The sequence below is a fragment of the Cryptomeria japonica genome, chromosome 8 (genome assembly GCF_030272615.1).
Source record: "Cryptomeria japonica chromosome 8, Sugi_1.0, whole genome shotgun sequence".
Classification (NCBI taxonomy): domain Eukaryota; kingdom Viridiplantae; phylum Streptophyta; class Pinopsida; order Cupressales; family Cupressaceae; genus Cryptomeria; species Cryptomeria japonica.
In genome coordinates this window covers 575,928,026-575,955,609 of record NC_081412.1, presented here as the reverse complement: position 1 = coordinate 575,955,609, position 27,584 = coordinate 575,928,026, and the positions used below count along the sequence as shown (strand labels likewise).

The window sequence follows — 27,584 nt, the reverse complement described above, 5'->3', positions numbered from 1 at the left end:
TTTTGGCATACACCTTGGTTGTGTGGCTGATTACATGGTTGACACCAATCTTGCTCCTGGGCAAGGTTATTTTGCATTGGAACTATCACCTTTGAATTCCTTGCGTTTTTGGGGTTCACACTATTCAAAGGCCTGGCATTGCTCCATTGGCTTTGCCCTTGAAAGGGTGGCCTATTTTGCTGATAATTCTGACCTTGTGCTTGGTAAGGTCTGTTATACTGAGTTTGCTATCTTTTTAGTGCCACCAATTCATTGCCAAAGTTTTGTAATAGAGCCTTGACCTCATGGAGCTCATTAGAGGACGTAGATGGCGTGGATGGTTGACTTGCAGGTTCCATGGGAATAGGGGCCAAGGTTGATTGTTGAGTAGGAGCTTCTGGGAAGAGAGGCATTGGAGGCCTTGGAGCTATCTTCCCAGCCTGGTTCAAACAATTTTCTGCCCTTATGGCTATGTCATATGCACCCGGTAGAGAGGCTCCACCCATTGATTGTACCATGATAGCTATATCGTTGTTGAGATCTCTAAGATAATACAAGAAGGCATGATTTGGGGATGGCTTCACTAGAGCAGGAATCCTATTCCATGTCTTATGGAATCTAAAGTTGAAGTCTCCCATGAACTCATGGGGTGCCCTCTTGATCGTAGTTAACTGCTCCACAAGTGATAGGTGATCACTTTTGTCTTCAAAATGGTTGCACAATTTCTCCCCCAATTCATCCCAATTGTGGATGGAGCTAGACAACAACCCTCTATACCACTGCAAGGCTTTGCCTTTCAAGGATGTGGCCAAGAGTCTGACAACAACATAGTCCTGAGTGATGTTATGGACGGAGCAGATGTTTGCAATGTCTTGAATGTGCTCAATGGGTGTAGTAGTTGTTTCACCAGTGAAGTATGGTATACTCTTCAACGCAACCACTGGGATGTCATTCCATTGAGTCAAAACAAGGGGACTTCCCCCATTGAAGGTAACAAAGACTTGATTTCTAGCCATACGAAACAATGGTCTATTGATACGAGTGGTGGGAGCCCTTGATAGCAAAGGTCTTGTAAATGGAGGAGTAGAACGAGACTTGGGAGATGGAGTGTTTACAACCTCGTCACCCCTGACTGGTGATAATGAAGGTCTACCTCTCCTCCTTCTAGAGCCTACAGATGGGAGGTCTAGGAATTGAAAATTGCCCCTAGAAGATGCCCTTGTATGAATTTTGGGCATGAAATGTGCAACCGCACCTCAGGAGCTCGGATGTCTGGAGTGAGGAAGCTCGGGAGTTCGGAACCTAGGGGCTCCGAGTTTTCGGGTCTAAGCACTTCGGAACCTGGGGGTTCCAAGTTTCTGGGTAAAATGGCTTCACTGACTTCGGAACTTGGGGATTCCGGGGTTCCGGAGTTATGAACTTTGCGTGAGCATGAACTAGTCCTTGAGCAGAGTTGCCAAGTGCTTGAGAGATGACTGCCTCAAAAGGCCAAGACACTAAGAATAGCACTAAATCTTTAGCATGTGAATTGAATAAGTCCCACTGGGTGTGCCAAAAACTGTTATCACAAAATCTTGCACCCTTGCTGAGCTATCAACTCAACAACCTCGTGAAACATGGAAACAACCCCGAAGTGTGGGACCTTGCGCGAGGGGATTAAATCTCCGGAGAAGGCTGACTTCCTTCCTCAAATAGGTGCAAGTGTTGAACCAAATCAACAATTCAAAACTTACTACTAAACCTATCCTAACAACTTGCAGAGGCAAAAGGAAGAGGGAATTGCTTGAAATAAAAGGAGGTGATGCACCAAGAAGAGATAGTTCCTCTCCCTACCTAAATGACACGAGTAATTAACTGAAACACCCTGAAGATGCACAACTTTTAGTTATATGAGTAACCCCAATGCATAGATGAAGGTTAGAATCCACTGAATGCCAAGAGGGGAGAAGGATTCCCACAAGTCACACTCAGAAAACCAGTTAACACAGCATATATGAAGAGAAAGAGCCACAACATGCACCTATGATGAAGGTAAGAAAGCATACACAACATACATAGGTTGAAAGAAGGCAAGAATAGTGTAATTCAATTAATCATAAGGCCAAACGCCAATCTTATAGTTGTAGAAATGCAAAAATTTACAAGTCTTCAAGAGAAGAGAAGAGCATAAGAAAGCTCAAGGTAGCAGGAAGAGAACCCTTTACAATGAGGCATAAAAGCTATTATATAGAAAATGGCCACAAGGGTGATCATGACTCCTGCATGTCAGTCTGGAAGTGCAGGGAAGTGCATGCACCTGGCTTGTACATGCAAGCAACCTAGCCATACCTCTAAAGGCAATTCTGAGGAAGATAGACTAACTGACCTTCCAAAGTTAGACATGACATAAGTCACCCAGCATGGCCCCATACCTCCCTTGATGGAAATCCTGCCAAAAACATTAAATGCACCCCTGTGGCTCCACAAAAAAAGTGCACAAGTCACCAAAACTGTCGGAGCATTTAAAGCCTTGAGTGTCGATCGTGCCATTCGGAAGCGTTGCAAATCGGAAGTAGGCTTGGAAGACTTCCAAGACAAGACTCCCGAAGTGAGGAAGGCAAGGGAAGGAGCAAGGAACTTCGAAACCTTGGGGTTCCGGAATTCAGGAGGAACTAGGGAGAGAAGGCAAAAGGGGAAGGAACTTCGGAACCTCGGGGTTCTGGAGTTCCCGGATAAAGAGGGAAAGGGTTAAAGAAAGTTGGGGACCTTCAGAGACCGGGGTCACCGTAGTTGGGGAACTTCGGAGACCGGGGTCACCGTAGTTGGGGAACTTCAGGGACTAGGGTCACCATAGTTGGACAAGGAACTTGGGAACCTGGGGGTTCCAGAGTTCCGGGGTTGAAGACTTGGGAACTTCGGAACATGGGGGTTACCGTAGTTGGGGAACTTCGGGGACCGGGATCACCGTAGTTGGGGAACTTCGGGGACCGGGATCACCGTAGTTGGGGAACTTCAAGGTTCAGGGTCACCGTAGTTGGACAAGGAACTTGGGAACCTGGGGGTTCCAGAGTTTCAAGGTTGAAGACTTGGGAACTTCGGAACATGGGGGTTATGGAGTTTCGGGGTTGAGTAACTAGGAACTTCGGAACCTGGGGGTTCCGGAGTTCCGGGGTTGAGGAACTAAGAACTTCAGAACCTGGGGGTTCCGGAGTTCCAAGGTTGAGGACTTAGGAACTTCGGAACCTGGGGGTTCCGGAGTTCCAGGGTTGAAGGTTAAGGAACTTTGGAACCTGGGGGTTCTAGAGTTCTGGGGTTGAAGGTTAAGGAACTTGGGAACCTGGGGGTTTGTTGTGACCATTTCACACATCGCCCCATTTGAATGGGGACCCCCTCTTCTTTTGCCTTAGGTTTTCCTTTCTCTTTGCTCGTTTTTCTCTCTGCTTTTAGGGTTTTGAGTGAGTGAGTGGTCTGCCTAAGCTGGCTAGATTAGGGCTAAACTTTGGAAGCTCATTTTAGGGTTTCTTTCAAGCTAAGTCTAGTCTGGTTTAGGAGGTTGTTAGTTGTCTGCCTGAAGCCTCAAGATTGCCAGAATGAAGCATGCCTTTCACGAGATTCAAGTTGGTTAGATCAGGGGGCAGGGTGAATAGGTCTCATCTCAGGTCAGGTCTAGATTGAAAGAGGGTTTTTTCTAGTCAAGGTCATGTTTGTTTCCCGGGCTGAGTAAGTTGAGCAGAGTCAGTAATTAAAAACAGGATCTCGATGGAAATGCGTGAAGGAGAATCTGTGTTTGCCTTTCAAGGAAAATTGGAGTTTAAAACGTCCAGAATCTAGCTAAGAGAGGATTTTCGCTCCTGACCCTTCCAGAGGGTCCAAGGCAAAAATCATTATGGACCTCTTTTTCCTCCTCATTTTTGGCTAAGTGATGCTTTCTAGGGCACGTTGGAGGTAAATTGATGTGTTCTTGCCTGGAGAAGGATTTGATTGAATTTGAAGAGCAAGATGATACCTGAAAGAAGAATTTCGCTTCTGACCCTTCCAGAGGGTCCAAGGCGAATTTCATCCTAAACACCATTTCTTGCCTTGGATAGACTTGCAATTTTGTTCCTGGCTTAGAAAAAGACCTAACTTTGCCTTATGAGGTGGTTTAAAACTTGAAAACTGAGCAATCTGGCCTGGAATGGAGATTTCGCTCTTGACCCTTCCAGAGGGTCCAGAGCGAAAATTTTATTTGAGCTTATTTCACACTGACTTTGGCTAAATTGTGATGTGCAGGGTATCTTGGGGGAAAGAATGGACATCCTTGAGATTTGGAAGCATGAAAAAATGGAGAACTTTGAGCAAAATGGGAAATTTCGCTCCTGACCCTTCCAGAGGGTCCAGGGCAAAATTCCCAAAAGGCTCTTATTTTGCAATGAAGAAGGTCAAGTTTTTGACATGAATGGAAGAAGAATAGCTTGTTTTTGCCTCCTGAAGAAGTTTCAAATTGAAGAAATGAAGGATTTTGCCCAAAAGAGGGAAATTCGCTCCTGACCCTTCCAGAGGGTCCAGGGCGAAAATTCCTCAATCACCTATTTTCTTGCAAAGTCAAGTCAAGTTTTGGTTTTTATGGCATGGATGAGAGAGGAATAGTGTTTTCTTCCTTTGAGAGGTGAATTAAACTTGAAAGGATGATGGAATAAGCCTAAAACCTAATTTTCGCTCCTGACCCTTCCAGAGGGTCTAGGGCGAAAAACTTTATAGGAGGCATTTCTTGCTCAGTTTGGTCAAATTGTGATGCCCAAAGCATGTTGAAAAGAGGAATGGACATGATCTTGCTTTGAGAAGTGTTTGATAGCATTGAGGGATGGAGATTTTAGCCAAGAAAGGCAATTTGGCTCCTGACCCTTCCAAAGGGTCCAGAGCGAAATTCCTTGTAAACCCAATTTTAACCTTTCTTGGACATGAAAACCTTGTTCCTAGGGCAATAAAAGATGAAATCCCACTAAGCAAAGAAGTTTTAAGGTGAAAAAATGAAGATTTTTGGTCAAGATTGCAAAAATCGTTCCTGACCCTTCCAGAGGGTCCAGAGCGAAATTCCTAAAAGCACCTATTTCCTTGCAAGGTCAAAGCAACTTTTTAGTTTTTATGGCTTGAATGGGTGTGAGGAAGAATGTTTTGCATTTTGAAGCTAATTGAAATTGTCAAAAAGAAGCAATCAAGCCTAGAACATGATTTTCGCTCCTGACCCTTCCAGAGGGTCGAGGGCGAAAAACCTAAAACCTATCTTTTCTTCCAAAGATTGGACTAGACCAAGCTTAGACATGGGTGTGAGAAGACATTTGAATTGCCTTGAAGTGGAATTGGAATGCTAAAAATGCAAATTTTGAAGCCAAGAGGGAAATTCGCTCCTAACCCTTCCAGAGGGTCCAGGGCGAAATTTCCAAATCCTCCTACTTTCCTTGCAATTTATGATTGGATTTTGGTTTTCAGGACTCAAAGAGGAGTAAGACATGATGTTCTATCACTTGGAAATGATTTGAAGATGAAAGGATGAAGGAATTGCCCTAAAACCTAAAAATCGCTCCTGACCCTTCCAAAGGGTCTAGAGCGAAAAATCTAAAACCAGTGCATTCCTTTCAAGTTTGTGCTAAGACAAGGCTAAACCAAGCTAGAAAAGGCCTTTGAGACCACTTGTGAGTAGGTTTTTGTTTCAAAATTTGATGATTTTAGGTCAGAGAAGGAAAATCGCTCCTGACCCTTCCAAAGGGTCCAGGGCGAAAATCCTCCAAACACCTATTTTGCCTTGCAATAGCAAACCAAGCATGTGTGAAGTGAATGAAGAGGATTATTGCCTAACCTTGTGAGGTGGATTGGAGTTAAAATGATGGAGGAGTAAGCCTAAGCAAGAAAAATCGCTCCTAACCCTTCCAGAGGGTCCAAGGCGAAAAACACTAAAGACACCTTTTCCTCCAAAATTCAAGTGACACTAAGCCTGAATTACAGTAAAAGATGCCATTTGGAATGCCTTGGTGAGGTTTTGGACTTACAAAAATGAGAATTTTGAGCTCAGGAGAGAATTTCGCTCCTGACCCTTCCAAAGGGTCCAAAGCGAAATTCCCTAAAATGTAATATTTCCTTCAAAGTTTTTGATGAGCTAACCCAGTGATGGAAGGAAATGAACCCTGGAGATTGCTTCGGAGGATTTTAATGATCAAACTAAGGTGAATTTTGGCCTAAAATGAAAAAATCGCTCCTAACCCTTCCAGAGGGTCTAGGGCGAAATTCACATTTTCACCTAATTTCCTCATGAAAAATGATATAAATTCAAAATGCAAGACCTGGAGTAGGTCAAGACACACATGAACTCACCTTCCAGGAGATTTTGGAGTCAAGGAATGAGGTATTCAAGACCTAATTTGAAAAATCGCTCTTGACCCTTTCAAAGGGTCTAGGGCGAAATCATCAGAAAACTTCATTAAGCCTCAATCCAAACTTAATATTCCCAAATTTTCTCCAAATTTCCCAAAATTAAGACATCTAGGGTGGTTAGATCAAATTTGCATAATTTGAGGCCTTTATAATTGAATTAATTAATCCACCTTGGAGGCCTTGAAATTAATTTTAAAATTTTAAATGAAAGTGAGCGCTCAAAACACATTTATTGGCTTTTACAAGCAAGTCGGCCTCCTTTTTAGTGGATTTTATCTTATTTTAAAGCTTATTTGCTAGGTCGGCCTTATGCTTAATTAGGGTGAGCACCCTATATAAAGGAGGAGTATTGTTTCAAAATTCAAATCATTCATTCACTACTTCTTATGCGAATTTTGAGGAGCAGATTAGAGGAGCAAATCCCAGCAGATTGGAGGCAAATTTTTGCTAAGTGTTGGAGGCTAGAGAGGGTGAAGCTCTTTTGAAGGTTAATCAAGACATAATTCATCCAAGGAGGACCAGAAATTCAATCTTTATCCAGCAAAAAAACTGATCTTCTTTCTTCCATTTTCCAAGGTTTATAGTTAAGCATTCAAGGAGAAGGCATCAAATGACAACCCCTAAAGCCGGAGGATCTACTAGCTGGCAGGCTCTCATCAAGGAAGATCAGAGAAGTGACGAATTGCAGACCAGGATCGTGTCCAAGTGGAGTAATATCAGAGACACCAACTTAGGAAACTTCAATGTGAAGAAGTTTCGAGAGGTCCCCTACATTGGCAAGCCATCACCTATTGCAAGGAGGATAATCGAGAGTGGCATCATCAAGGCGGCAGGTTTCCCTCCCGCAGTCAAGTGTCATGAGTTGATGATCGAGTGTGCCCGCCACTATGACTCACAGTCAAGGACAATTGTAACCAAAGACGGGAACATCTTAGCCTACCTTTCAGAGGAAGCTATAGGCGAAGCTCTTCATCTTCCGGACCATAAAGACATGATTTACAAAAGCTTAGAAGGAGCAAGGTCAATCTATGAAGATGATCTTGAGTCTTGTTTGAACTTCATCAATAAGAATTGGTTGCTCAAAAGTCAGCCTCGCCTGAACAAGATTCCCAATACACCACATAGGATTGACTTCCAGGAGGAATACAGAGACTTGATAACTTTGCTCAATCGAGTTACAGGTGCTTCTCAAGCCTTCTTCTTCGAAAAGTGGATGTTCTTCTTCATACAAGTGATAGTCCAAGGAAAAGGAATGCTTCATTGGGCCAGAATCATTAGCAATTGTCTGGACGTGCAGTTGAGAAGGCTAAGACCCACCAAATCATTCCAGATGAGCTCATATGTAATATATGCCTTGATCGGGAGTTTCGAATATGCAGGGCTACCTCACAGAGGAGTGATTGGAAGAGGACCCGGAGAAATAAGAGTTTGTGATTCTTATGTTCATCTGCATCATCCGCCTAGAAGTGACTACAAGTTAGTCAATGACACCTTCACGATGAACATTACCAAGATATTGCAAGGAGGAATTCACAATCGACTATCTCTGGATGCACAAGAGCTTGTGAAGAGGTATGGTGCATGGTTCATCTAGTTTCAAAATTTCACATACATCAGAGTTCATGGGTGTCCTTCACCTCCTTACATGTTGCCAAGATATCCAACAAACAGGATAGTACTACTTGAGGTGACTAGACAATTGGCAGCTTATGTGAAGGCATCCAGACACAAGCATGGAAATGGGATTCCCATGCCCATCATACTAGGTAACTCAGTTGAGGTGTGTCCTAATACTCAAGCCGCGGAAGATGCAGAGAAGGAATTATCTTTATACTCATTCACATCCTTTGCCTCATGAAAGAATTTTGACCCTCATGGTTATATGGAGGAGACAGTCGGTAGGAAGTACAAGCATGAGTTTCAGGTGGAGGACTTTTGGATGAATCTCCTAGGTGATTTAGAGGTTAAAAGAAAATGCATTCCAGGCTACCCTTAGATCTCATCAGGAAATGCAAAGTTTATAGAGTAGCCGATCAAGCCCAGGATAATGGTAGATACCTCCAGTCGTCCTATGAAAAAGAGGACAAAGAAGTGAAGATAGATTGGAATGAGCCCGAGGTTTTAGACTTGAGAGCTTTGATGGCTCCCATTTTATCCTGCACTCGTAGATGGGTGGATGTACAGCATCAAACGTTGAAGGAGCAGAATGTATCAATGACATTTACTTTGGAGGCAAGACCAAAAGAAGGAGAAGCAAGTGTGAGTGAGAATACTTCTCATTCCAAAGGCTCAAAGAGGAAAGAAGGACCTGAGAAGAAAGAACCTTCCAAGAAGAAGCAGAAAACAAACCCTGATCACCCACCAAGCACATCTTCTAGGCATGAAAACGAGGCGAGTCAAGGGGAAGATCAGAGGCAGATAGTATATGAAGTTGATGAGTCTATGGAATCCATGGTACAAAATGATAAACAAGAGAAAGGACAAACACCTCAGCATTCATCAAGTCAATCTCCCCAAGTTGATGCTAATGAGCAACACGAAGAAAAGAATGATGATGAAGCAACATCTCCTTTCCGAGAAGATAGGCCACTGCCTAAAGAAATACAAGTGAGGGAAACAAGATCTACCATTCCTGATTGGCTGAAAGAGAGACTGACAAGGGTAGTTGTGGTTGAAGAGGAAGAAGATGTGTTTGACTTGGAAAGCCTTATAGGAAATTCTCATGAGGTAATGGAGAAGAAGAAGGCCACAAAGATGTCTAAGGTAATTAGAGATGAGACAGGATCCAGGAAAGTGCAGGTAGCTACACCAGTGGTGGAAAAATATGAGGATGAGATTCTTGGAGATGAGTATGACTTAGAAACATTTGAGCTTGGTCCACTTACCTCTGAACAAGCAATGGAAGAAGCAACTGATTCATTTGAAGCGCTTAAAGACAAACTCAAAGAAGAAATGGAAAAGAATAAGAAGCTTGAAAGGGAGGTCAGTACTTGGAGGAACTATTTTAGTCACCTTAATCAGCCCTTGAGACATCAGGATCCAGCAGTATCTCCTTTACAAGCACTCCCTCTTGAATCAGTAGGCGAGGCAGAAAGGGTGAAGAGCTTGGTTCAACTTATGAGCTCTTGGATTGATAAATCCCACACGGTAGCCGTTGAATTTGCAACAAGAATGATGAAGACAGTTCATCGAGCTATCCAGGTCCTTGAGATTATCCATAATCTAATGATAACTGTAGCTGCATTCACTCACACTAGAGATGTTATCATTCCTGTCTTACAAGTGATAAGACAAACACCAAGACGGATTCTGGCACAAGAAAAGATAATGGATGGAGGAACCCATAACCTCCTACAGTGGTCAGCTCTGCTCCAGATGAAAGAGGTCCTTTTTGAAGACATCAACACCAGATGCAGTCGAGTTGAAGGTATCATTCATCCAATTCAAGATAAGGTGTTTGAGGTGTTGTGTACCATTTTTGACAGGCGGATTGAGATTGAGACAGATGTGGACATCCAAGAGTTGGAGGAGAGAGTCAAGGTCATCTTTTGCAAAGAGGAGAACATCATCACAGATAAGCAACGAGATCAGATGTACACTACTATGTTCCTAATTGAGAAGACCAAAGAACTTGAACCTGGATGGGAGACAACTCTTCTCATTGCTTTTGATCAAGTCCTTCACTTGGAAGAACGAATGAAGAATCTTCCTGAGATTCCCATTGCTGAGATTGAGGGAATTGTGTCTAGATTCATTGAATATGCTAAGAGAGAGCATAGGAAAGGGAACAAAATTCTAGATGAAAAGTTGTTATAGGATGATGTGGCAGCTTAATTCCTATTGGTCTATGTCTCCTCGATATTTGTGCCAATTCTTAATTGGCTATGGATTACTAATGTTTATCTAAATGGGGACTTTTCTATAACAAACCCTAATTAGGGTTTAGGTGTCAAAATCTCAGCCGTTGATCTTCTTTTGATCTGGGCCATTCATTGTATTTGAGGATGCTATATATACCCTCACTCATTTCATTTTGAAAAAGTTAGAAAAGTTAGAGAAGAGAGAGAGAGAGCTTAAAGAGAAGAAAGTTAGAAAGTTATTGTTGTAGCAAGATTGAGTAGTGAAGAGAGAATTTTGAGCAATTGTTGTCCATTTGGCTATGAGATCAATAAAATATTGAAGTTATGGTGTTTTATTGTAATACTTGTGGCTATCTTCATGATTGTTTATTTTCTTGAATCACTCTCAGTTGAAGTAGCATTTAAGTTTTAAGTTTGAAAGACGAAGTGTTTTGCTTGATCTTTGATAAGATTCATATTCCAAACCACTAGCTTCTTACTGATTGTAAGGACGCCTTGTGTGGTCAATTGGAAACCTTGAGATTGATTAAGAATTCAATCATTCCTGGAAGTATTGATATGTATCTCTATGATAGTATCTATATCCCTGATGATTTGAAAAACTATTGAATCCCCTTAGAAGATCGCATCAATTCCAATAGAGTTGTAATTTCTTGGAGAAACTAAAATTGGTAGAATCTTATCAAGTCTAGTCTTCATTGAGTCATTCTTAGGATCAATTCAAGTATTCCTTCTTTAAAACCCTTATCTTTTGACATTTTTTGAAAATCTGTTAGTGTTAGGAAAATCCTGTTCCTGCATTTGGAAAGAAAGTAACGTGGACAAGCTTTCTCTGAAAGTACGTAAGGCCCCTTGAAGAAACAGCATATACAACGACCACTGGTGCTTATCCATACGTAGAGATCCTACAACAAAGAACCTTGAAGTCATCCCGATTGATCCTTTTCGCGACATCTTCAGCAGTCGAGAACTTTGTTCAAGAGAGGATAAGATACTTCGGTATTTTATTTTGTGTTTGCATGTGCATAAAAAACATATCAACAGGGTTCCAGAGTTCCGGGGTAGCTTCGGAGACCGGAGTCACCGTAGTTGGGGAACTTAGGGGACCGGGGTCACCGTAGTTGGGGAACTTTGGGAACCGGGGTCACCGTAGTTGGACAAGGAACTTGGGAACCTGGGGGTTCCAGAGTTCCGGGGTAGGAACTTGGGAACTTGGGGGTTTCAGAGTTTCGAGGGAGGAGAACAGAAGAAAAGCTAAGGGAAGGAAGGGAACTTCGAAAACTTGGAGTTTCGGAGTTCTGGAGCAGGAAAGAAAGAGGCTAAGGCAAAGAAACTCGGAACCTCGGGGTTCCGGAGTTCCGGAGAAGAGAAAAGAGGGCCAAGGAACTTCTGACAAGGCAACAATTCAAACCATGATTTTCACTGCTTTTCTCCTTGATCAACTAGGCAGCGCTGGTCCATAAAACATATCTCTGATCGGTTCTCACTGATGGACCAAGGGTGTCATAAAATGACAATAGTAAGCAGAACTTCATGAAAAAGACAATCCAGATCGGCCAAAAATAGAGATATTATTATTTTTAAATTATTCTTGGAACCCAAAAGAAAGTTTGGGTCAGCCCAAAATAAAAAATATTAAAATTATATATAATTATTAGCATTTAAAAACACTTTTTAAAAATTGCTGAATTGAACTAGGTAGGGCAGGGATATGATGGACATGGTTTTATTTCCTAAAGAGTAAAGCTAATATTTTTAGCCATTTCAAAGAATTTAAAACAATGGTTATGAGGCAAACTAATAGAAGATTAAATGCTTAAGGATAAATCATGGCAATAAATTTTTTCAATGATTTTGAAACATTATATGGAGATTCATGTATATAAAGATAGAAGACAACTCAGTATTCTCCAAAGCAAAATGGAGTTACAAAAAGAATGAACAAGACCTTGACTAAGAAAGCTAAACCCTTGAAGTATGCTAAGTGGTGTTGGATTAAAACACAAGTTTTTGGCTGAACTTGTAGCCATTGCCTACTAATTGATAAACAAGTTTCCTACATAAACTCTTGTTGACAAGATGTTAATGGAGGCATGGTTAGGTCACAAGCCTTCACTAAGACATTTGAGAGCTTTTGGTTGCAAAGGGTTTCAAATGAGAAACAAACAGAATTGGATAGTAAGGTTGTTAAATGAATTTTTACCGAATAAAATTATGGTGTAAAATAATACAAACTTTGGGATCCTATTGCACAAATGGTAATTTATTCCAGAAGTATTATTTTTAGGGAAACTAAGTCTTCTTCTATTACAATGCAACTACAACAAAAAGAAGAAAAGAAAGATGTGATTCAATTTTCCTCTATGGCTAAAAAAATTGAATTGAGGCCTCTAGAATGACAAGAAGTTCAAGAGAGCTCCAAAAGTTCTAAATCATCAAAGGAAGAACCTGAATCTAAACATCAAACATAAAAAACCACCAGAAAGGTATGGTTATTTTCTAGATGATTGGAGACGTATATTTGCTTTGAATGCTAACATTGATGAACTAATTAGTAGAAGAGGCTCTTGGCCCAAATAGTGCAAGCCTAGAAAATAGACATGAATGAAACGAAGACAACTCTTCAAAATAATGAAAAGAATACAAACTTTGGGATCATATTGCACAAATGGTAATTTATTCCAAAAGTATTATTTTTAGGGAAACTAAGTCTTCTTCTATTACAATGCAACTACAACAAAAAGAAGAAAAGAAAGATGTGATTCAATTTTCCTCTATGGCTAAAAAAATTGAATTGAGGCCTCTAGAACAACAAGAAGTTCAAGAGAGCTCCAAAAGTTCTAAATCATCAAAGGAAGAACCTGAACCTAAACACCAAACATTAAAAACCACTAGAAAGGTATGGGTATTTTCTAGATGATTGGAGACGTATATTTGCTTTGAATGTTAACATTGATGAACTAATTAGTAGAAGAGGCTTTTGGCCCAAATAATGCAAACCTAGAAAATAGCCATGAATGAAACGAAGACAGCTCTTCAAAAAAATGATGCATGGGACCTTGTGCCAATGCTTGAAGGATAGAAGCCCATTGGTTGCAAATGGGTGTTTGAAAAAAAAATGGGTTCAAATAACAGTATTGAGAAGCATTAAGCGCAGTGTTGACGTGTTTTTTATGACAACGTCGAACACAGAATAAAGTTGCCTAACAGTCACTTCACTCTCTCTTGATCAAAGTGTGATTGCATGCTAAGATTGCAAGAAGTTCAAACAATCGACTCCAAGGTTCCTTTATGCTATGGATGTGACTCAGTTGGCTGATGTGATTGCTCGTAATCCAAGGGGCCTTACGTTTGAATCATTCTTTCACTTCTTTGTTGTGGCTGGAACTCCATCATCGGATATGGCAATTCTGCGATGCTGCTGCTTCTAATGGACTAAAATGAATTGAAAATAAAGGGGAAAGGGTTTAGAAGGATCTAAATCTATTCCTAAGGGCAATGATAACAATGAATAGTGCTCTAGTGGACAAATTCCAAATAAACCAAGCTCTGCTTTGCCAAGTTTAACTACAACTCCGCAAGAACTGGTGCAATCTTCTAAGGATGTTGAAGGATTTTCAAATCGAGAAAGTGCATTTGAATAGCCAAAATAGTGCAATCCAAATGACTGTCCACAACCGAACTTAGCACAAGTTTAGTGGCTCAAGCTAACTTTACACTGCAACTTACAATCAGCAAGATGCAAAAAGTATGAACCATGGAAATTCATCAAACACCATTACATTCTCCATTGAAATCAAAGCACTTCATCTAACAACTGAGAAAATAAAATTCTACTCTAAGTGAGGAAGGTGAAATCATGCAAGCTTTGAAAAAATAACTTAAGTGGACACCATCAGAGAACAATGTTTCACTGTTATTATCTCAAAACTTATCGCAACAATTTCATACAAGTCTCCCTGCTTTACAAATGAGGGGGGTCACCCCTTTATATAGGCCTCAGGTAATGATTACATGCAAAACCTTAATTAGGGTTTCACCCTAGAAGATTCCCCACTCAAGATGCAACAAGGTGGAAATCTCCAATTAATAACCCATCATACCCATATACAATCAATTCAAAAGTACCCAAAATAGCATCCATTGCGCATTAAATGCACCACCTCTTTCAAATTCGCCCAACATGTGTTGAATATTCATCCATGCAAAAATCACCCCATTATGTCATAAATGCTCCATCATTTCCACATGTGGCGGCTGCATGCAGAAAGAATCTGCCATAAATTCAACATGCAATGATCAGGTCGCCATTTGGTCAAACATTTCGGCAATGAATGCGCCACCATACTGCCATGCGTTCAATAGATCCTCACCATGCAAGTGGACCCTGTCGTCGTATATCTGCTCCTGCACATCTCAAATTGTTGGAGAGAGAAAATTTGATTCAGGAAGAATTTTCTTGAATTCTCTTCAACTTTCCTTGCTTGAAGAAGGTTTTTCATCAATTCTGCACATTTCCTATTTTTTAGGAAAATTTCCAAATTAGGGTTCCATGGTCCAAGAGAGAAAATTCTCCTATGAATCTATATCTGTAAAAATTTTGAAATTTGGATGTGATTTGATGCCCGAGAATGGATTTTTATAAACTTTTCTTGGGGGAAATTTCTTGTTCAATTCATCCTTGATTTCTTCCTTGCCTTAGAAATTGTTTTGTCCACCTTCAATTCATCTCGGCGTGGAATTCATGTTGTGAAGGAATTCTCCTTTGGAAAGAAATTTGTTCCTTACCCTTTCTTGGAATTTCTTCTTCTTGGGTGCAATTCTTCCCTGAGGAGGGAATTTTTGTGCTCTTTGAATTCATCATGTTTGTAGGGAGCTTTTCGACCAATTTTCATATCTCCTATTTTTTAGGAAACTTCCTAAAATTTAGGACTTGGGTCCAAGAGATAGAGAATTTCACCACGATTCCAAATCTATAAAATTTTCCACATTCTGACAAGATTCGGTGTCTAAAACTAGAAACTTCAAAAATTTGCCCGAGGGGATTTTTACTTTCAATTCCTCCTTGACCCTTTGACTTTCTATACCTTAGAAGATTTTCTGAATTTTCAATCCTAGGTGTGGATTTTTCACTGGAGAGGGAATTTCATCAATTTTGTGAATTCTCCATGACTTCTTGATTTTAGTGCCCAGCTGGAGAGTAGGGCAAAATTTTGCATTGGTGGAGGATTCAATGAAATTTGTGAATCCTCCATACCTCCTTGATTTTGGCGCTTGTCCTCCATCTTGGGCGGAATTTGGCATTGGTGGAGGAATCAATGAAATTTGTGAATACTCCATGCCTCCTTGATTTTGGCGCATGTCCTTCATCTTGAGCAGAATTTTGCATTGGTGGAGGAATCAATGAAATTTGTGAATCCTCCATGCCTCCTTGATTTTTGGCGCTTGTCCTTCATCTTGGGTGGAATTTTGCATTGGTGGAGGATTCAATGAAATTTGTGAATCCTCCATGCCTCCTTGATTCTGGCGCCTGTCCTTCATCTTGGGCAGAATTTTCCATTGCAGGATGATTCAATGAAATTTGTGAATCCTCCATGCCTCCTTGATTCTGGTGCCTATCCTTCATCTTGGGCGGAATTTTGCATTGGTGGAGGATTCAATGAAATTTGTGAATCCTCCATGCCTCCTTGATTTTGGCGCCTTGTAATAATTTGGGATGATTTTTCTAGACAGAGGATTTTCCCAAGCTTTCCATTTCAGGAGTGGGCTTCCAGCTCTCAACCATCTTCTGGCTTTCTCTATCTTCTTTCTGACTTTCTGGAATTAGAAATAGTTGCAAATACCTGATCTTTGTCACCTTGCCCGGATGGTCCTGTCAGAACAAACTTTCCAAAAATAGAAACCTTTAAAGTGTCAACGTTAGATCCCTAGATAGGATAGAGGAATGACTTACTATAAATAGAAACTTACTAAAAATAGTAAGTTTGATTTTTGGCAAAATGACGACATTCTCGGACTCGGTAAAATCCCTAAAAAATAGGAACTTTCTAAAAATAGAAAGTTACTCCGTTTTGGCTCAAATTTACTGGGAGGTTTCTTGAAGGGTCTTGATTCCAGTCGTATGTTTAGTTTCTTCAAAACCCTAACAGAAACCCCTAAAATCTAGGACAGAAGGCAGAAACCCTAAAAAAGACAAAATAGGCCCTAGACTTCACCAAACTTGCTGAAACGAAAAGCGGATTAAATCAAAATGACCCTCGGACACTTGCAAAGCGGAGATACTGATGAGACTGCTGCAAAAAGACCCAAAAAACAAAGCCAAAAGACCGGAAGGGCCTAAAAAGTAAGGGGTCTCCATTTGCAATGGGGCGATGTGTGAAAACGTCACAACACGCAGTTAGTTGCAAAAGGTTACTCCCAAGTTAAGGGAGTAGATTAGAGTGAGATTTTTTCTCCTGTATCTAAAATAACATCCATTCATTTTTTTCTTTCTATTGTAGCAACTTATGATCTACAAATGAGCAAATGGATGTGAAAGCATTCCTTTGTAGTCTTTTGGATGAAGAAATTTATGTCATAGCCAGAGCATTGTGGTGAAAGGTAAAAGTCATTTGTCCTAATGTTAACAAAAATCCTTATATGCTTTAAAACAAAGTTTGAAATCTGTATTTCAAATCTGATAGTGATTGTTTCATAACTATTGCCTTATGTTGACATGTTTATTGGCAAAGGAAAGAGTTTGATTGCAAAATTTAAATCTCAACTCTTAATGGATTTTGAAATGAAGGACCTTGGTGCATCAAGACACATTCTAGGAATGAAGATTAGAAGATATAAATAGAACAAAAATCTTTGGCTGGGTTAGGGTAAGTATGTGGATATTATTTTGAGAAGATTCGATATGTAGGATTATACACCATCGTGTTCCTATTATGATGGGAACGAAATTGCCTATCTTGCACTATTTGACATCCCCATCAAAGATGGAAGACATTAGATGAGTACCATACTAGAGTGCAGTTGGTAGCTTTATATATGTTATGTTCTATACGAGACTAGATTGCCCAAACAATGGGAGTTCTTTCTTGATAAATGTCTAATCTAAGAAGAGCACATTGAGATGCAATAAAAAGTCTCTTCATATACTTGTGAGGTACCTCGAGGTGCTTCATTAGTTTTCATGGATCACGAGACCAACATTCCTTGGGTGATAGAGGCTATGTGGATGAAGAGTCAGTCAGTGGTATTGTTAGCAAAAGATCCACTAGTTCATATATGTTTATATTATTTAGTGGTGCAATCAATTGGATGACTAAGTGACAAACTATGGTCATTTTTTCCACTATAGAGGTAGAGTAAATGGCAATTACTCATGCCTATAAGAAAATTATTTGGCTTAAAAGATTGAGTTCAAAAATAAAATTCAAACATGGTGCAATGACAATATATTATGGCAGTCAAAATGCAATCTACCTAGCAAAAAACCTATTATTCCATGCATAGTATCACTTTGTGAGAGATATGGTCGAGGATGCCATGGTGAAGTTGGAGAAGATAGAAACTTTGGTAAATGTTTCATATGCATTCACAAAGCTTGTGAGCACAGAAGTTCAGATGGTGTTCCAAGTCAATGGGCCTCATGACTCCAAGCAACTAGTTACTTGTTTTCTATAGGTTCTTGCAAGATGTTTGACAAGTGGGAGAATTTTCAAAGAATATATGTCCCAAGCTTGCATGATAAAAATAGTAAGAGCCAAGAATAGATGTTTTTATTAATGAGAGGTGTAAAGTGACTATTTTGCGAAGCATTTCACATGGAGATATTGACAAGTTGGTGCTCAAGATAATTATGAATTTATGATGAGCGTTATGTTCGTGTTTTGTAAAAAAAATTTAAATGGAACCTCACTTCTAGAAGATTCTCACATGCAATGTCACACACACACTGTTTCAGATAGTCGTTTGTGAGAGTTTAGTTTGAAAGTTTGTATGGCATTGGAATGCTACCAAAATTCTTCTAGGATTTAGTTGAGTTGAAGACTCCAAAAAGAACTTGCAATACAAATGTGTTGTAAATTGTTTCAGGATTTGATAGTACACTATGCAAGTTTTGGAGAGTGGGGTTTTTCCGTCAAAAGGGTTTTTCCCATGTAAATCAGTGTTATGTTTTATTGTTCTTCCATTTATGTTATTTCATATGTGTTCCTTCAAATCTTTGTAATAGTTGAAATGAAATTTGCATATAATTCCTACCAAGATTAGCATAGGAAGTGTTTTCCACATGTTTGCTTCCTTAAGCATGTGAAGAAGAAAACAACGAAGGCATTACATAGCAACTGCTGCAAGCATTCTCTTTATTTTTTGTTCTATGCTGTATCAACTTGCAATGAATGAAGAAATAGATGTAGTGTAATGAATAATTACAGAAGAAAAATAAATGATGCCAAACTGATGCAAACAGACCTCTAACGTGCAAGTTAAATTATATAAGATTCCCTGTTCTTGGTAATCACTACTCACGGCAATGAACAGTATCAACAAAAACTAGAAAATAAAGCCATGCAAAACTTATAAGCAAAGAATAAGCAACAAAATTTCTTATCCATGGTCAAACAGATGAAAAAGAATGCAGCTTAAAGGAAGATTTACAGCAGTAAATAATCAAAATACAGCACATTTAATATTCTGTTTGGACCAGAAAGTATAAATAATTAAAAACTGTTTATGTCTCCCTCCTTCCCCAATCTCATCAAATGCATTCCTAAAAATTGGAAAAGACATCCACAGATTGAAAAAATCAGTAAATCGAACTTTTGATTGACATTTGTATCCACTTTCCTAGAATAGCAGGGTATTTTTAATCACTACTATTGTGAGAAAGTCAATTTCTCTGAATTATTGGAGAAAGGTTTACATCAGTAACAGAAAAAATCATACCTAATAGCAACATTGAAACCAATGAAGATCATGGCTTCGCATCCATTCAAATTCATGCTGTAAAAGGAACAGAGTAAACTGTTAAAATGAGTCTATTTTGCTTTAACTAGTAATTGCAAAAGATTCAAGGTTTAACTTTAAACAACCATATAGACCATGACTAGAGATGCCCCATTCGTGTAAAGGCACTTTGACCTATGAAATGCAGAGATCTTAAACATAAATGCATGAGTTCATCGCAACAAGTAAGAGCTAGAATTTGACTTGACGAGATGCTTACAGCTATGCTACTAGACTGAAACTACATTTGAGACAAAATTTGGATTTATGAAATAGACTTCTGCAGGTGTTTTCTTACCAGATGGATATCGCATCAACTTCAATAGCTGCATTTTTTAGATGACCCGTTAGAACAATCAATGACATCATGTACCAGAACTCCAAACTGAAAATGGCAACCACCACAAATGAATATGATTAACACAGATTGACTCACTCTCTCAGAGATCTTATTCATTGTCATCTACTTATTAAGCTTTTTACCAGAAATTGATGTCAGAATTGAAAAAAACCAAAAACACTATGCTACTAACCATAACATAACAGCTGAAGCCAGTGAAAGTCGAACAAAAGCCCATAGATCATGAAAAGCGAGCCAGGAGAATCCTTTCCAAGCATCTCTGCAAAAATAAATTATATACAAAAACTGACAAGTAACGATAATATACCATGATAGATTTAATGTAATAGCTGCTCCAACCAACCCCAAACCCACTTTGAAGATTAATAACCAACAAAGAAAAGCATGGACTATTAATGCAGCTAAGGCAATCCAAGCCACAGCCATGAGTTTTCTCTGTGCCAGAAGAAACTTTTGCATTGGGAAATATAATGCAGAGGCAAACAGCTGTGGTAGCATCCAAATTGCATATTCCCGCTAGATCAGCTACATCATCTTCTTGTCCCAGTAGCTTAAGAATTGGAGTGGCAAAGATGTAAATAAAACTCAAAAGCACTGCTGTGCACAGCACTATTAACCATGAACGCTGCAAATATATTCCAAGCATTTGAATATTTCCTGCTCCAAAAGCCTGACCACAGAGGGTTTCCAACGCACTGCCCATTCCCAACTGCACAGAAACGAGTTAAAATTTTGGCATGGTTGATTTAGTCAAAAGAAAATGATCCTGTCAAACATAGATGCAATGTGCTGTCATGTGCCACAAAGAATTTTTGAAAGCTAATTGTCTGATTCTGTGGAAAACTAAGATGAAAAAATAAGCTTTTTTTGTTCAATAATGTAGCTGCAAGAATTAGCTATCAAACAATCAATATAATTGTTACAAGCCAGTCATTCCAACATAAATGACCTCCCTTTTAGCTAACTATAGCTCCTCCAACAAACACAAGTCTTCATATTTTGTCCAAATTCTATTTGAGCCTTCAAACTCATGAGTTGAGAGGCAGATCACGACTTGTGCAGCTTCCAATGTATAAACAAACATGAAGAAATAAAACTTACATTCCAAAGTCTACAACAGGACTATCCACTTCTGATAAAAAATTATCTGCTTAGTGGAACTGATCAAGTATTATGATGTGCAAGATTTAATCAAGATATGCAAATGCTCAACATTGACATAAGGTAGGATGCCAAATGGCAAAATTGCACTGTGGAGAGCCATAACTTCAAGTTAGGGCAGCATTAATAGCCATATCCAACCCGGCTATTGTGAATTTCATTCTAATCTTATGAAATTTCTTTCAATTGGGAAGAGGATTGGGTGGAATAGGCACCTCTAGCTGGCTTGATAGGTATTACATTTTAGAAGTGGCCAACAAAGGTTCGAAGATTTCAGTCACTTTGTGGTACTTGTGACCAACATTGTAAGAAAAGCATGGTATTGTCATCCTCCTTAACTAGACCAAACAATGTCTTTGAATTGAGCATAAGTGGCATCAGTTCTTGGCAGATCCCCAAGGGTATGTTTATTGTATACCTGGTCTGAGGCTGATTGCCAGAACAACTAACACAATCAAGCCTCAAGGCAATGTGATGATTAAAATTTAAACAACTATTTTTGTAATTGCTTGATGGCTATCTGTTGCCAAAACACCACAAACTATCTTTGTCTACAAATGTGATGGGAACCTAGATTGATGACATTAACATCTAGGTGTGGCAGGAACTTCAAGAACTTACCAAAAACTGTCAATACGTCTAGGTGAGACATGAAAATTAATATTTGCACAATACTCAATATGAGACAATCAATAAATCAAGGAACCAACACTCAATATTCATCTTATTTCAGCAATGTGTAGGAAGATGATTACATTTATTTGATTGCTATCTTTATCCGGATATCACAAACCAAATTCCGCACAACCTCTGCTTAGTTGCGGCTATTCTACTCGACTTCAAGAATTGGTTTCTATTCTTTCTCGCATCTTTGCCTCAAACCTCTTAAGGGCCTACAAGTTTCCGAAACTCCTCCCATAACAACTACTCCTTGCTCTGCTGAACAACTTGTATTCAACCCTGTCTCCCCACTATCTTCCACGCAATCCCTTCTTCAATCGTGGTCAATCCTTCGCAACTGATTCTTTTCCTGACATCCCTTCTCTCCACCGTTCCACCATTCTCTTCCAATGTCCCTAACTTCCCAATGAGAACTACCCATACAACCTTGCAACTGACAACCGATTGGAGAAGATAGATTTCCCCCAAATTTGGAGGAAGCATGCTGATGATTTTGGGAACATGTCGACTGATGAAAGAGGAGAAGAAATCGACTCCAAAAACACTAAGCAAACTAAAACTGAGAAACAAAAACACAAAACCAAACAAGAAAACAAAAGAGGGTCAATGCCCCTGCATTGGGCTCCCCCTGGGACAAAAGAACCGTGAGCTCTAGCTCATGAGGTCATCAACGGAATGACCATAGCTGGATATCTCAGGTTCAGACAACCAAGAGGCATCCTCTAAAGGATGATTCCTCCATTTCGGCAAATAGCTGATATACTCCTTTTTACGAGTCTTCTTCAACAATTGTTTCTCCAAATGCACTGAATGCCCAGCAAAGTTTGTGTGGTCACTTGTTGTCCCTCATCTGATTTCAACTCTACCTCTATTGTACCTTCATCCTCAATGCCCTTGTAGTGATACAAATCAGCTACATTAAAGATAGCGGGAATACCACCTGGAGGAAGGTCAATCTCATAAACATTAGCTAAAAAATTCCTAAGAATATTGCAGGAACCTATTTTTTTCATTTTTAGTTTGTTGTATTCACCTGGAGGAAATCTTTTTTTTCCTAAGATGAGCCAAAACAAGATCACCCAAATGAAAATGAACCTCTCTCCACTTCTTATCAACATACTGCTTGTATTGATTATTACTTCCTTCGATGTTCATCTTAACCTCCTCGTGAAGGTCATGAATGACTTTAGCAAAGTCTTCTCCATCTGCACTTCTCTCCAAAGCACCAAGATCTCTGAGTTCAAATACACCCCTAGGATGCATGCCATAGACAATACGGAATGGAATGAAACATGTAATCTTGTTTGGTGAATCCTTATAGGCAAACTCAACTTGTGCTAAGGCCATATACCAACTTCCTAGTGTGTTTCCAACAAGACACCTCAACATATTACCCAAACCTCTATTTACTACCTCAGTTTGGCCATCTATTTGGGGGTGATAAGCAAAACTGAAACTAAGATGTGTACCCAACTTCTTCCAAAGGGTTCTCCTAGAGTGACCCACAAACTTAGTGTCTTTATCCAATGCAACACTCCTAGGTATGCCATGTAATCTCACTACCTCTTTGGAAAACAAATTTACAATATTTGTTGCATCACTAGTCCTTTTGCAAGGAATGAAATGAACCATCTTAGAGAACCTATCCACAACTATGAATATAGAATCATTGCCTCTTTGAATCCTAGGCAAACCCATAACAAAATTCATGCTTACAAAATCCCATGGCATAGATGGAACTGGTAGTGGTTGGTACAAACCAGTCTTTTGACTTCTCCCCATTGCATGCTGAAATACTCGAAATCTCTCCACATACTTCCTAACATCTGACTGCATCTTTGGCCAATTATAATGTGTACTTGTTGACGTGTATTTTGTACACCATCATACACAGAATAAAATACCTTAAGGCATCTTATCCTCTCTTGAATAAAGTCTCTAACTGCTGAAGATTCGCATGAAGGATCAGTTAGGATGACTCCAATGTTCTGGTTAGTAGGGTCTCTACGTGTGGATAAGCACCAGTTGGTATGATGTGATTTGTTGTGTCCTCAAGGGGATCTTACACTCCGAAATTCCGAAATATTACTAAACTAAGAAGCTTTTCAAAAAAAATAACAAAAGGGATAGGGTTTTGAAAGAAATTTAATCTAGTCTAACCCTAAGAATGACTTCGTGTGAACAAGACTTGGCAAGATTCAACCAACTTCAATTTTGCCATAAGATAACAACTCAATTGAAATTGATGTGATCTTCTAAGGTAACAAAATGATTTTTCAATGCATTAAAGATCAAAGACACTACCACGAAGGTACATATCCAAGATACAATAATATTTGAAGGTTAAATGATTCTAATATCTCCAGTTGACCACGCAAGGCGTTCCTACAATCAGCAAGAAGATAGTGGTTTGGATTACGAATCCTACCAAAGATCAAGTCTCACACTATGTCCTTCAAATTAACACACTACTTTGATTGAGCATGATTCAAGTAAATTCAACAACCATGAAGATAACCAAGAAAGTTGCAACAAAACACCATAACTTCAATATTTCATTGATTTCAAAGTCATCATGTACAACAATTGCTTGAATTCCTCTCCTCAAACTCAATCTTGCTACAAAAGTAAAATTGCTTCTAATTTTAATCTCTCTAATCTCTCAACTATCTCTATTCTCTATTACTCTAGTTACAAATGAAAACGAAAAATGAGGGTATAAATAGCATCCTCAATTACAATGAATGGTCCAGATTGAAAGTAGATCAACGGTCAAGATCATGACACCTAAACCCTAATTAGGGTTTGTTACAAATGACCTCCTTTTTACTGAACAATATTAAATGCATAGCCAAATATTAAATTTGGCACAAAAACCTAGGAGACATAAACCAATGACAAATAAGATGCCATGTCATCTATAACAACCTCTCATCTAGAATCTTATTCCCTTTCCAATTCTTTTTTTTAGCATATGCAATGAATCTTGATACGATTCCTTCGATCTCTGTAATTGGAATCTCGGGAAGATTCTTCATACTTTCTTCCAAATGGATGACTTGATCGAATGCATCTAGAAGAGCTGCGTCCCATGAAGATTCAAGTTCCTTTGTTCTTTCAATCAGGAGCATGGTGGCAAACATCTGATCATATTGCTCATCTGTAACATTAGCGTCCTTGCAAAAGATGACCTTGATTCTATCCTCTAATTCCTACATATCCACATCTGTCTCGACCTCGATCCTTCTGCCAAGAATGGTACGAAGTACCTCAAATACTCTGTCCTGGATCGGATTGATCATCTCCTCAACTTGGCTACATTTAGTACTGATGTCCTCGAAGAGAACACTCTTCATATGGAGTAAGGTTGACCACTGAAGCAAACTGTGAGGTCCTCCATCCATGATCTTCTCTTGCGCTAAGACCTTCCTTGATGTGTGTCTAATTACTTTCAAGACAGGAATGATAACATCTTTGGTATGGGCAAATGCGGCTACTATTATCATCAAATTGTGGATCATCTCAAAAACCTGGATAGCTTGATGAATAATCTTCATCATCCTTGTTACAAACTCTATGGCAACTGTATGAGATTTATCCATCCAAGTACTTGTACGCTGGACCATATTCCTGAATCTTTCTGCCTCATTGATTGATTGAAGTGGAAGGGCCTGCATTGGTGATCTAGCTGGATCCTGACGTCCCAAAGGTTCATTGATGTGACTGAAATATGTCCTCCATGCACCGACCTCTCTCTCAAGCTTTCTATTCTTCTCCATTTCTTCTCTAAGCTTGTCCTTCAACGCTTCAAATGAATCGGTGGCATCATCCAATGTCTGCTCTGCTGTGGATGGTCCTAGCTCAAAAGTTTGTATATCATATTCCTCTGCTAGGATCTCACCTTCATATTTGTCTACTGCAGGTGTAGCTATCTGCAGTTTTCTGGATCCAGTCTCATCTCGAATCATCTTGGACATCTTGGTAGCCTTTCTCTTCTCTGTTACTTCGTGAGAACGTCCAACAAGGCTCTCTAAATCAATTGCATTGTCCTTGTCCTCTACTACGATCACCTTGGTTAATCTTTCCTTCAACCAATCTAGGATAGCCGATCTTGTCTCTTGAACCTGTATTTCCTTATGCACTACTTCTTCTTCTCTGGGAGGAGATGTTACTTCGTTATCTTCTTTATCTTCATCTAGCTCATAATCTTGGAGAGATCCATTTGGTGACCCTTGCTGTGCCTGTCCTTCTTCCTGCCTATCGTTCTGTACCATTGACTCCATGGATTCTTCCACTTGAAGTGTCCTTTTCTCCTGTTGAGAAGATGTGCCGGATGAACGATCTCGGTTGGCCTCTTGCTTCTTCTTGGAAGATTCCCTCTTTTCTGGTCTTTCTTTCCTCTTCGAACCTCTTGGATGGAGATTGCCCTCACTGGCACATCGAAGGTTACCTTCACCTGAATTTCTAGGATTAGGATTGCCTTCACTCACACTAGCTCCACCTTCGGCTGGTTTCTCTTCCAAAGTGAAATTCATAGCTATGCCTTGCTCTCTCAACTTCTGATGCTGTACGTCAACCCATCTGCGAGTACAAGACAAAACTGGAGCTATTAAAGCATCTAAATCCACGACCTCGGGCTCATTCCAATCTAACCTTATTGATTTGCTCTCTCGATCATAGGATGACTGGATATGTCTGCCACTGTCCTGTGCTTGGTCGGCCACTCTGTAAATCCTGCATTTCCTGATGAAATCCAAAGGCAATCTAGAATTCATTTTTCGTTTCACTTCAAGATCATCTAAGAGATTCATCATAAAATCTTCAATTTGGTACTCATGCTTAAACTTCCTACCGACTGTCTCCTCTAAATGTCCATGTGGATCAAAGCTTTCCCTCAAAGCAAAGGTTGAAAAAGAATACAAGGCTAACTCCTTCTCTACGTCATCCATGGCTAAAGCATTAGGACATACCTCAACTGAATTGCCCAAAATGATAGGTACTGGAACTCCATTCCCATGTCTGTGTCTGAATGCCTTCGCATATGCTGCCAAATGTCTTGTTACTTCAAGTAACACAATTCTGTCTGTCGGATATCTCGGCAACATGTATGGAGGTAAAGGACATCCATGCACTCTAATATAAGTAAACTTCGGAAACTGGATAAACCAAGCACCGTACCTCTTGATTAATTCCTGTGCATCTTGAGATAATCTGTTGTGAATCCCACCTTGCAACGTCCTTGTGATGTTCATCGTGAAGGTATCATTAACTAGCTTGTAGTTGTTTCCTAGCGGATGATGCAAGTAGGCATAGGAATCACAAGCTCTGACCTCACCGGGTCCTCTTCCAATCACTCCTTTGTGAGGTAGTCCCGCATACTCAAAACTCCTGATCAAGGCATAGATGACGTATGAACTCATGTGGAAGGACTTGGTAGCCTTGAGTCTCCTCAACTGTACGTCTAAGCAATGGCTAATCATCCTAGCCCAATGTATGGTACCTTTCCCTTGAACAATCACCTGGATGAAGTAGAACATCCACTTCTCAAAGTAGAAGGCGTGAGGGGCTCCTGTAACTCGGTTGAGCATTGTAATCAAATCTCTGTACTCCTCCTGGAAATCAATCCTGTGCGGTGTGTTCGGGATCTTGCTTAGACGGGGACGGCTCTTAAGTAACCAGTTCTTATTGATAATGCTTAGACAAGCATCTGGATCATCTTCGTACATTGACCTGGCTCCTTCTATGCTCTTGTATATCATGTCCCTGTGCTCTGGAAGATGGAAAGCTTCACTTATAGCTTCCTCTGAAAGGTACGCCAAAGTGTTTCCCTCATTGGACACGATCGTTCTAGACTGTGGATCATAGTGATGAGCACACTCAATCATCAACTCATGGCACTGAATTGCTGGAGGAAAGCCGGCCGCCTTAATGATGCCACTCTCGATTATTCTCCGGGCGACAGGTGATGGCTTGCCAATGTAAGGGACCTCTCGAAACTTCCTCGTACTGAAGTTACCCAAGTTAGTATCTCCAATGTTGCTCCACTTCGACACAATCTTAGTCTCCACTTCTTCGGTCTTCTGATCTTCTTTCATGAGAGCTGAACGACTGGTGGATGCTCCCACCTTCGGGGTTGCCATACCTACACAACATTTCAT

At 39.9% G+C, this 27,584-nt stretch overlaps 1 protein-coding gene across 1 annotated transcript in view; it reads right to left on the bottom strand.

The window, feature by feature from the left end:
• Positions 1-27,584, bottom strand: part of LOC131052976 (protein DETOXIFICATION 35) — a 107,801-nt gene that overhangs the window by 55,493 nt on the left and 24,724 nt on the right. Inside the window, 4 exon segments of the mRNA XM_059209759.1 lie at positions 19,164-19,220; positions 19,522-19,608; positions 19,757-20,095; positions 20,097-20,293. Of these exon segments, the coding sequence (XP_059065742.1) occupies positions 19,164-19,220; positions 19,522-19,608; positions 19,757-20,095; positions 20,097-20,293 (680 nt within the window).